Below are 12,432 nucleotides of genomic sequence, written 5' to 3' on the forward strand. Positions count from 1 at the left end.
GAACGATAGAAAAAGTTGCTGATAGCTGAAACTTCAAAAAAAAAAAAAAAAAAAAAAAAACCTTCAGTCCTGGTAATTGAGTATTTCCCTAAAACGCTGTGAGCGTCCAGAGGAATTTATAATAGTCAGTAGTTCATTTTCTTTAGGCTCACGTTATAGGAGAATTTTCCTCAATGGACATGGCTTAGCATCAGGTAAGAATAAAATCTATTTGAGAATTTTTAGTCGTTGAAAATATAGATAAATGAAGACGCTAGGAAAGCATGGAAAGGCTGCTAAGGACATGCCAAAGTTTTAGAGTAAATGTGACGTAACTTTGATGAAACAATTGTTTGAACTTTTCCGCAAAATTAATTGCGTGCTTTTAGTAACCAGGATTAATTTTTTTTTTTACAAAGCCTCGTCTATCAAACTCTAATCCAGAAGAGGCAAAGTACTGGATGGCATTGTGATTTCTTCATATTGAAACATTTTTCAAAAGGTGGCAATATAGCTTCAATAGTATAGCCTCCCATTTCTTTTATCCGTTCCGACCATCATTTGTAATGGGGAGAAGACCTGATGAAGGAAATGATATTATTTTTCACAGACACAAACAACCATTTCATGCTCGCAACAGGAGGAGACTAAAACCTTTGCGACGAATTTATGGAGGAAAACCTTTTATTTAAAAACCTTTTATTTAGCTTTTGTAAAATACTATGCTGTAACATTTTCACTTTCATTGTAAGTTCTTCCTAAATCTCGATAACTTTATATCAGTAACAAATTAATATTCCTTTACAATGTTCCTAGCTTATGCATAGTAAATAAATTAAGTTCCTTAGTTTCATAGGTGGAGCGATAACTTAAATATTGACTTTATTATTAACATGAAAAACTTTGATTGATGGTCAGATTAGAAACGTGAAACATCAGGACATTCATACTAGACAATTATCCAGCATACAAGTGTATACGCACACACACACACACACATATATACACACTTGTATGTTATATTAGAAACGAAAAACATTAGGACATTCATACTAAAGAATTATCCAGCATACAAGTATATATATACGTATATTCTCTTGTATGTCAGATTAGAAACGCTAAACATTAGGACATTCATACTGAACAATTATCCAGCATACAAGTACAGATATATATGTATATATATATATATATATATATATATATATATATATATATATATATATTGTATATATAAAATATGTTTGTGTATGTATGTAATGTATGTATGTATGTAAATATATATGTACGTAGATGTACTATGTATGTGTCACGAGTGCGTGTGAGCCTGTACGTGCTTTAATTCAACTAGCATCCCTTTAAACAATGGCACTGAGAAACTTACACATTAAGAAGACTTGGAATTTAGCCAACTTAAAAAAAAAATTCAGTATGAGTAAACATATGCACAGTAACCACAGTAACTAATTAATATGACGCGTCATCCTTCTTGTCTGCGCTGTCGTAAGTCTCGTCGTAGTAATAGTAGTCGTCATAGTATTCAGGAGGAGGCGTTGTGGTAGTAGTAGTAGTGGTAGTTTTAGGCCTATTTCTTCTCCGTAGGCCTCCGTTGCCACCAGGCCTAAAAAATATAAAGAAAAAAAATACCGTTAGACCCCCAATGAATTGCCCAATATGGCTTCATACCCCGATTGCTTAAGTCCACTTAAGTCCTATTTGTTGACAATGTAACTTAATATACCAAGTTCAATACATACTTCAGGTATGAATAGCTAGGAATAGATGAGATAAGAAAATCAAAAGCATTTGTAGTTTTATATAGTTATTTATTCACAAAATGTACCTACCATGTATGCAATGGCACATTAAAATTAGATATATACAAATATCCAGAGATCAAGTCCCATTCCCCCAGGATGTGTTTCTCATACCCCAAAGGGGTATGGATACCCACAGTTAAGAATCCCTGCATGAGCGTCTCGATGGTAAATGTTGTGTCAAGGGAGGTAAATAAAACCATTTTCTGAAGAAATCTTTTTGGTCTGAACACGATTCTGAGAACCACAAGAACGTTTAGGTTGACCAGCTTGAACAGCGATTAAGAAATAAAATGTTTTTTTTTTAGATATATTTAAATAAATTTAGTCGCAAAAATCCACCGATACAGTCTAAAAACACATAAGGGATCTTTCCTATACTCGGTTTTTTTCCATCTGTCTACCCGCCTGTGGTGTTTGAGTATGGTAACATTGCGTCCCGGGCTTTAAATAGTTTCGCTATGTGTGAGTTTTAGGTAAATAAATGGATATCTTGGTGTACAATTGCAACTGAAAAGTGTTTTAATAATTTACTGTATGCCAATTACACTGTTAATATTCGAAATAGGATATTGTTATTATTGTTGAATGTAAGCTGAATGTAACTGTCTAAAGCCCGGGACGCAGTGTTACCATACACAAACACCACAGGCGGATGGACAGATGGAAAAAAACAGAGCATAGATAGCGACCTCCCAAGGGTTTTTGGAGGTCGTTATCTAGGACTAGTATTTCTTCGGGGTCATTATCCTTATGATATTTACAATCTTTTGTGCATGTTATTACGGTCATCCTCAAGGGGCTTGTACTAAACACGCCGCAACGTGGATACATACCAGGTTAATTAAACCCCGTGGAGGTCACTTTCTAGGTAAGATCCCCACAATAATAATGTCATCATGTACAGGAACATAAATGGAGATCACAACATTGAAGATAGAGCACTGAATCTTGGTAATGGACAAGACCTGAATATTCGGTGGGAAATCTGCGTCTTGCAAAATATCCGCAGAAATGAAACAATTTCTCTGAGGGCGACTTAACTCTTGACAGATTTTTTTACCTTTGTCTATAGTGGAAGGAGTGGAGACTATTTCACAGTGAATAATATATTAGATTTCTAATAGAATAAAAGCCCTTTAACAGAAAGAAGTCTATTCAGTTTAATAGATGGTCTTGTTGATGCTAATGCAACCGTATTCTTTCTGTGACTAATAATAATGAAAGTAACTCGAAGAATTAAAAAAAAAAAAAAATTTTAGGAATAGAAAGTAATTCTGTAGTAGTTAGGAGAAACAGTCACTGATCATCAATCTAATGTGTTAACAGTTAATAACTGGAAGGTGCTATCAATGTCTAGATATTAATGCTATAATTATTCTCATTATTTACTGAAGGTTATCAATGTAATCTGCATCGAAATAACGAATAAAAATTATGATTTATTGTTAAGTTTCTTGTATACTGATTATCATTTTATCCTTTAGTGTAATATTCACAGCACCTTTATTTCAACTGACCACTTTCTAACTATTACCTGACCTTTTCCTAAATATAGCTTCCTAATATAGCGTTTAATGGTAACAATGCTGTGAAAGGTTCTATACAGACATCTAGGTTTGCTTCAGAGCATCTTGGTCTGGTCCCTCTCAAAATTGACTGTTATGGAGATCAGATGATCCTGTACTGAGAGTTCAGTGTATATTCGATTCAAACAGCCTTTCCTGTTTAAGAGGCGAGTGTCATATCCTTCATGGTTGAGACCCAGGGTTTTATCACTTCATATCCTTTCGTTATCAAGGTGTGTCCCTGCTTGCATTCGCATAAAAACTATTCCAGAATAAAATTTTTTTGAAGAGACTTACAAAATCTTAGTTACAAAGCAAGTCAATTCCGCTGAAACGGTCATTTTTCGTTTGAAGTGTCCTGATTCATATTTATGAGAGAAAGATAACTTTAGAGCTATAGTAATTAAGAAAGTATTCTAGAACGGCTTATTATTTATCGATGGGCTCTAAAGAGTTTATTTTAGACTTTTTACTCGAAGATACTAGAAACTGTCGATTATGTTTTGTCACCTTTAGACCTTAGAGACCATAGATTTTAAATTGATTACTTGGATATTTTAAGTTTGTTGAAGGTCATGAAGATCGTTGATTTTGACGTGTATCTTATTTATAACGAATTACAAAGTGGAGATTTTTTCCGCTTATCCCTAAGGAAAATTCTTAATTTGGATTTGTAGCTATGATTACCTAAAGAATGTTATCCTTCATTTATTTATAAAGAAAATATATTTGCTTTTCTTTTTTATATTCTTACCTAAGAATTTCTAAGGACTAGAATTTGGACTAGTTTGGCGGCATTATAACGATCATTTGATTTTGAACTTTTCACCAATGCTTTTGATTTAGCAGGTACAATTTGGATAAATTTCCTTAGATACCTGAGGATTTTAGGCTGCCTGGTCACGCCAATGAAAGGTTTTGATGTTGCTGAATGATACCTTATTACTGTTATGTTTAATATAAAGAATTCTAACCTTTAGGGATGAATTTTCCTTCCCCCAGTACAAAATATTTGGAAGTCCTCGTGTTGTGTTGGTAAATTTGTTAATTTAGGGTGAACATATAAACCCATAGTGAGAACAGTGCTAAGCTTTTGCTTCATTACCAAAATTATATGCAAAATCAATAGACAATGAAATGACCAATATCTTTCCAAGTGATATAAGCAACATCGATAATAACTGGTACAACCAACTGATAGCGAGATTTATTGGACGAAATCATTACTCGTATTTAAACCTTATAAAATCAGTAGTCCCTGTGTTGTCCTAAATATATTGTCAGTGTTATGTTGAGACTTGATAGCAAGTCTATTTTCAGTGTTGTTCATCCATATTAATTTCTTCTGGGTTGTGCTCGAAACGAGTGGATAAATTAATTTTGGGGTGAAGGGTAACACACTGAGGAAAATGTTTGGATTATCCCGAAGAGGTTATCAGTAGCTTTTTTTCACCATCATGGCTATCATCATGTGTCTAACATAAAATGCTATTGCTTAAAATTACAAGAGGCGAGTTACTTATGCCTGAGAACTTCACAGCGTGCTTTCTGTTATGGCTTCAATCCTCTGTACAAACTATTTTCAATTTCCTCATATAATGGATCTGTTTCTGTTAAAAATGATGATGCCACATTTTCTCATTTCTTTATCAATGGGATGGTGACCTTCAGTGATCTGTTCATATGAATAGCTTTGTGTGTCTTCTTGTTCAGCCCAGTCAAATGCAGGGGAGTGAGTTCTCCCCAATATTTTTACAACTCCTTCACACTCCCCATTCAGTGATCAGTGAAATTCAGTGATCAATATCACTATTCATGCAAGTACGGATAATATGTCTGAATATGGTAGATGATAACTGATTAGTTTCAGTCCTGCCGAAACTAATTTCCTAACTATTTCTGTGACTCGTATCCTTCTGCCTTACTAACAATGCTTAAACAAATTATAAACGGATCCCACATATCTGCCTGGATCGGTTTTAGAAATAGTAGATAGTAGGATGGCCTGTCTCCAGGAAGCTGGATGTACTCTTTGGACACAATATGAATTTCTTATCTGAGTAGATATGTCAGATTTTTGTCGATTAATGTCGCCCATGGATGGTGCTTTGTTCTTATATTTATGGAGGTTCTTCGCAAAACCACTTTTAAATAGCTGAATCAAAGGTTTACCATTTAGTCAGTCGCCCAACTCTGAATGTCAGTTTGGATTCTCACTTAAACTCTACAGAGATTAATGCCAGCTGCTGGTTCTATACGTCACCAGTGGTTTTCGGAGGTTATTGAGTGCATATCCTCTCCACTCTTTCTGCATAGATGTTGCAAGCTAGGTTCAGTAGATTTAGAAATCTCCCATTCTACTCTGCATTTTCCTCGCCATTTTCTGTTACCATTCAAGGAGAAAATTCCTTGAAACTTCTTCCCTAGCATGGAATCTATCATATGGGGACCACAGATACCAAAACTGTTAAATCCCAATGATTTCCATGACTACCATGCGTTATAGAGGGTGTCCATAAAGTCCCAGTACCATTACAATAAATGAATACTTGTAATGGTACTGGAACTTTATGGACACCCTGTTTAAAGACTGCTCGTCAGCTGCATGCCATCACAATCGTTGAGACCACCAGAAACATTGCCGCCGCCCCCCTCCCCCCCTTCCCCAATATGTCTTGCGCGTCAGATTGCCATGATGGAAACGAACATTCTGAATGCTGTTAACGCCGTGAGCGTTGTGGCTGTCATTAATCATATGAATTTTGCATGCGTTGCGATTTTAGTTTTTTTTTTCTTTGGAGCAATTTTCCTACGGAAGCGTAATACATAATCTGGCTGTTAAGAGTTACTTAATTTTGAAATGTTGATGTACTATCTGTAATTCACATTAAATTTAATCGTGTATCGGCGAAAGGAGAGTAGACACTGAAGAAGGTATGAGTTATAGATATCGATGAAAATTGAACAACAAAAGTAATGATAATGAACGTATTGCTTCTACTATTAGTATTATTACTACTACTACTGCTACTACTCAACTCGATGAAGACGTACCTTCTGCGACGTAGAGGCCTTCCTCCCGGTCCTTCACCTCTGGGAGAGGGGGTGGTGGTACCCCTTCGTTCGGGTACGGCATCACCAGGTCGTATCCGAACTCGTTCCCGGAAGTCCGGAATCTCGTATCCGGACGCTCTGGCTGCTGAGAGGATGTCTCCACTGGGTCTTGCTCCGGCTTCCAGAGTCTCGAAATAATTGTCGAAGTATTCCAGGTAGTAGTCGGCGCTGGAAGGTAAAGGTCTGAATTATTGATACGTATATAATGACGAACACTTCATGTGATTTAGGTGCTTGGTAAGTAATCACACATACCATCATCTGAGAGGAGCACTCACATGGCAAAGACATGTATCCTCTTATAAATGGTCGTCGTTCATTATTATTTGGCTGTTTCCCTTGACGGATAATGGCTATTGAAACATGACTAAACACAGATCACTGTCATATTCCTAGACCGTTGATGAACCCTTGTGCACATTAACAGAAGACTCATCAGCAGTACATGGAGCTCCTTTACACTCACTTTACCACTGAATACTATTTTGTACGCACTCCTGGCTCTGAGAATGTTGATACCCTTCTATTCTATTGCCTCTCGTAAACCATCTATACAGTAATCTCTAGTCATTTACCCTTCTTGTTAACACACCTTGCACTCTGTACACTCTTCTCACCAACCTCTCGCGCTCCATTCTTTCCACAAGACTCAATTCCCACTACCGGTCCTTCTGTCAACTTCTTCAATTAAAACCCCACCGTACACCTCATCCTCACAAAACTAACACACCCTGGTCAGCTACTCATTAAATCAACGTGATCATCATTAGACAACTGCATCTCGCTTGTCAGCTCATCAGCTACTAGGGTCTTTTCATTCGTCAATCTCTTAATTATCCCTCTTAAGTCCTCAAAAGTCAGTTCCTCAAGCATTCTTGAAGCTATATTAACATTTCCACTCTTGCAGAGTTCAGCTCTGCTTCTTTGCTATCGTCTCAAGCGGGCAAATTCAGCTCAGTTCTTTTGCTATCGTATCTCAAGCGGGCAAATATTCAAGATATTCCACGGTCCAAGGGTGTCGCTCAGTTCAGACAGCATTTCTCTATTTGCGTCTTACATTTTACGACCTATTTGCTTATTATCCTTTCTCTCTGCATTGAATTCCTTGTGGAACTACTTGTTTTCCATAATAGTCCTTCTTCACCTCTCCCATTTTATTACATGCTGGCTTCTCTCTAACCTTTAACTTGACCATATTATCCATCACCTGTTTTATTTACACATTCCTTTCTCCTATCATAATATACCTGGAATGAAGAAGCTTTATCAGTTTGCTAAAAATATTGATTTTCGCAGATTCTAACCTTCATTACTTATTGAGATCACATCTAAGAACAACAAATCAAAACAAATTGCACCTTAAAATTTTCAGACAAAAATTGTTATTTTTAAATGTTTTTATTTAATAGCTTTTTTTCATTTTGTGCCTTCCTTTATTATACATGAAAATGAAACTTAAGGTGTTTCACTTGGCCTGCCGAGGCTGGGAGTAAAAGATTTAATTTCAAATTAACAAAAATACTCCCCCATTGGAGTAAGAGAGACAAATATACCCATACAACTGATATTTGGAGAAAACCTAGAATTTCAAGACATTTTACCCTCTAGTGACCCTCAAATCAGATTTAAAGTTGTGTTATACATCAAATTGTAGAACCTTTAGAGACGAACATTTTGAGTGGTCATTTATCCTTCTTGCACGCCTCTAAAAGAAGTTATGGCACTGAATTTTCTTCACTCTATTTTGAGTCACCTTTTTGTCACAATGACCCCATAAACAAGCCTGAATTTCTGCCAAATGCCCATCAAGCCAGATCTCTACCCTGCCTTTTCTGATGACCCATATGGTCTACTATTCAAAACAGATGATAAACTTAGGGTACAAAATTTTTTACGAAAACCCCCTCAGCCGATAGATATTATATACCTAAGTCATCAGTCATAATGCTCATGCAACCATGCTCTTATCAAGAATGTGTGTTGTGTGTGTATGTGTGTGTTTGTGTGTGTGTGTAGTAGAGAGAGAGAGAGAGAGAGAGAGAGAGAGAGAGTACTGGAACTTTTATTTACCTCTCTGTAACCTCTGTTTTTCCCCTACATAAGGCTCTTCGTGTTCTTATCTCCAGAGATACAACCCACGCATTCGAAATCTCTAGTAATTTAAAGGATATTTTCCTGTCGATTTTGCTACTCAATTGCGTCCTCATTTTTAGGAGATAACACCATTTTTCACATTTGTATTATAACTTCCTGTCTCTCAGTCGATATAAAAGTGGCCTCCAGTCAGTGCTTGTATACAGCGTAGCAAAGAATTCTGGGTGGAGACGTCAGGGAGTAGTCTTGACTCCTCCCATAAAATGTCACTTTTTCGTCTTTCATTGCTCACTGAAGTTTTTGTGCCGTTTCTTTCAGATTCTGTGTTGCTCACCAGCTTCAATCTTCGCTCCCTAATCTCCACTGAAACTTTCCTACAAAGTGAAGTTTCTGCTGATTCTTTAGGCATCTCTCTGAAATCTAAACCTTTTCCCGATTTTATGTATCTCTTGCACTTAATAAAAGATGAAAATCCATACCACAGGAATCATGGATATTGATTTTCAGAATGTTGATGGTATATCACTCAAGATTAGCTTCTCTACATATACGTTCTTTCTTTGTTTCTGCAGCTGTTCCTCCAACTCACTGAATTATACTTTCTTATTTTGAGTAACTAACTTACTGTAATGAAAATTGTCAGTCTAATTCCCATCATACAGAGGGGCATTATATTGGGGATTTGATTGTACATGACGCTTAGCTGCTGAACTCTTTCTAGGCTGATCCTGTAGGCTGGTAACTCTCAACTTTTCTGTTTTCTTTAACCTGTAATAGATAATCACTGAGAATCCCTGACAGCAGTTTTGATCATTGCCCTCTATTTATAATCCTGGGAAGTACTCTACCCGAATGTCATCTTGTAGACACTCGATATTTGGCGCCACCTCGACCATAGTTATATACGAAAATTTAACCGAGGTGGACGATTTATTCACGTTGCGTTAATTTCCTTTGTACCCACTCAAGAGACGAAGTGAGTAGCTGGTAGTTAGCAGTCACTTCCATTGTGAATTAGGGTATGGGGCTTACTGTGTCACTACCAAATACCAATGCCAACTTGAAGGGTAACAACTGGAGACAGACCCTAAGATGAGAAAAGGCCAAGAAGTAAGAATAAAATTATGTTAGCTAAAACTGGAAGGATATCGCCTTCTTGAACCACACACACACACACACACACATATATATGTATGCATGTATGTATGCATATGTAAATATATAAATACATATGTGTTTGTGTATGGTTCATGAAGAAGTTACCCTCCCAAATTTTGGATAACATCATTTCAATTTTTTACTTCATCAGCCTTTTTCATTTTTCTATATATTATATATATATTATATATTAATTATTATATATTATAATATATAATAATATATATAATATATATTATAATATAATATACATACATACATCATACATATAATAGACATACACATACATATATATAGTTTCACACACATTATACATAGTATATGGAACAATAAATCTCACCAATCAGGAACATCTTTGGGCTCAGCGCAGGTCACGCTTCTCGTATCGAAGACCTGCCCGAACGAGCATCCATTTCTCCTGGGCGTTTCTCCGTTGATGCAGACGTAGAAGTACTGACAGTCATCGGGATCCGCATATCTTGGATGGGTGATGGCCTTGTCCATGCCCACTTTGGGGCAGGTGAAGTTGAATACCTCTGCAAAATAGGAATCTTGTAGTAGGATTCATATCACGGGATTCATAGCATAGAATTGATGCGGAATGACATCGTCTCTTTAAGTTAATTCGTTACTTAAGGCTCCATTTCACTAGGAAATGATACGATCGGTTTTTATGATTTGGTAAGTTATTTAATAAACGTTTCATTTTACTTATTTCAATCTTTGTAATTGGCATCAAAAGGTATTGTTAACTTCCTCTAGTATCACATATTTTCCTCTTTAGGTTCTTATTGTTTATGCATCTGTCTGTGGACACCGTCATGGGGCCCATGCCAACTTGTTTATTTGACTGCGAATATGTATGTTTGAATGTAGGTATATTTCAGAGTCTATAAATGAGACAGACCTGATAATATGATCATAATATAGGCGTCCTTAGCAAAAAACAAATGGAAAATTACTGTCATTTAACTTAGGCATTCAGGATGAATTAAATAATCTCCCCAAATCAAAACAATATACAATTCCCTCTAAACATACTCTCCGAGGCGCAGTTTGTTCTCCCGGCCTCTTCGGGCCACACGCAGGTTCCGGTCTTCGTCGAAAAGACCAAGCTCTCGGGGCAGGTGAGGGGCGAACTTATCCCATTGGTGCAGTAGAAGAACTCCCTGCAGTTCGTCTGGTCCTCGTGGGGGAAGTATCCGTTTTGGCGGGGGCAGTTTTCAGTGGATTTGGGGCGCTCTGGAGGAAGGCGAAGGACGAATTAATGTGAGAGGTCTCGTTGTCCTAAACTCACCTGTGCTATTACCATGACTGTTACCAGTCATGAAAGATACAGTTTTAATGCAGAGACTCTTTGGGACACCCAACGTAGTGCTGTAGAAATTAAAATAAATAGAAAAGTAAAAAAAATGGAAAGTTGTTCAATCCAGAGAAAAAAGGGGGCAGACTTCTAAAAAAAAGACTGAAATTAGTAAAACCAGAGAATCGGACCGAGAAGAAATTACTAAACTTGGAATAACTGTTGCTGACCAACTTGAGAATTGCTCACTAAAGACATCAGCAGGTGAAAAGACACTATAGGAACGAGGTAAAAACAGAGCTATTGGCGAAAAGAATTGCTTCTGCTTCTTCAGGTCTGTTGAGACGGGACAATAGAGCCACGCGTATAATTGCGAAGCAATTACATTTATATTATAAGCGAACAAAACATCAATAGGTAACTGGAAAGGAGAAGTAATGACCCTGACCAGTCAGAGGACCTCCATTCAGCTATGCTCTCTTGCTGAGACGAAGGAGGAGCGACTGGAGTTTGATTGAATGACCAAAGGGATGCAAGATGAAAGAGCAAGACTTAGGTAGGGTTGAATGCTTAGGAAATGCACGAATAACATTAGAATTTAACAATCCAGGGAAAAGGCGAGTAAACAAAAAACAAAAACAAAAAATGTATTCGGAGACTGGAAATGGGGAAGGGAGAAAACCCTGTGGCGGCAACAAGAACGTATTTGAAAAGGATAATGCAATGAAGGGTGAAAGTAACTTTACAGAGGAACGAAGTAAAACTAGTACTTAGAAGACTGGCTAACGTATCCTCATTCAAGAGGAGGTTGAATGTACCAGAGACGTTAAGAGTGAAATGGAATGAATTTACAGTTTCGCACAGTACAGGAAGGGCATGAAAGAAGATCCCCACGGACCTTGCCCTGCAGGAACCAGATTGGTGGTTTAAAAGAAAGTTTTAGAAAGTGAAAAAATAAAAAATAAAAACATAAATTCATGACGATATTGTAGAGCTTCATAGCCTATCGTATAAATTTGCTGATAAGCAAAATTTTTTGTGATAATATTGAATAGTGAACGAACGTGAAAATCTAAAGAAAAAAAGAAAAACGAATTCACGATGAAGATATTGTAGACCTTTACAGCCTATCTTCAAAACTTACTAATAAGCAAATTTGTTTGTGAAAATATTAAAATAGTGAACTAAGGTGAAAAGCTAAAGAAAAATGAAAAACACATAAATTCATAGAATAAAAACTTGCAGAGCTTTTTAGCCCATCTTTCAAACTACAAATAAGCAAATGTGTTCGTGAAAATATTAGATGGTGAACAAGAAAAAAAAAAAAAAAAAAAAAAACTCACGCAAATCAGGTCTTTCTTGGCAGCTGACCTGGAACAGGAAGTCGCACTTCTCGACC

At 36.7% G+C, this 12,432-nt stretch overlaps 1 protein-coding gene across 1 annotated transcript in view; it reads right to left on the minus strand.

Annotated features, from left to right (window-relative positions):
• Window positions 1-640: 640 nt before the first annotated feature.
• LOC135219201 (protein obstructor-E-like) overlaps window positions 641-12,432 on the minus strand; it is a 26,456-nt gene continuing 14,664 nt past the window's right edge. Inside the window, exons 2-6 of the mRNA XM_064255758.1 lie at window positions 12,377-12,432; window positions 10,772-10,972; window positions 10,071-10,266; window positions 6,419-6,646; window positions 641-1,600 (exon numbers count right to left, since the gene is read on the minus strand). The exon at window positions 12,377-12,432 is cut by the window's right edge and continues 151 nt beyond it. Coding sequence (XP_064111828.1) covers window positions 1,447-1,600; window positions 6,419-6,646; window positions 10,071-10,266; window positions 10,772-10,972; window positions 12,377-12,432 — 835 coding nt within the window. The 3' untranslated portion in view covers window positions 641-1,446. The remainder of the gene's footprint in view (window positions 1,601-6,418; window positions 6,647-10,070; window positions 10,267-10,771; window positions 10,973-12,376) is intronic.

This window comes from Macrobrachium nipponense, chromosome 1 (assembly GCF_015104395.2).
Source record: "Macrobrachium nipponense isolate FS-2020 chromosome 1, ASM1510439v2, whole genome shotgun sequence".
NCBI lineage: Eukaryota > Metazoa > Arthropoda > Malacostraca > Decapoda > Palaemonidae > Macrobrachium > Macrobrachium nipponense.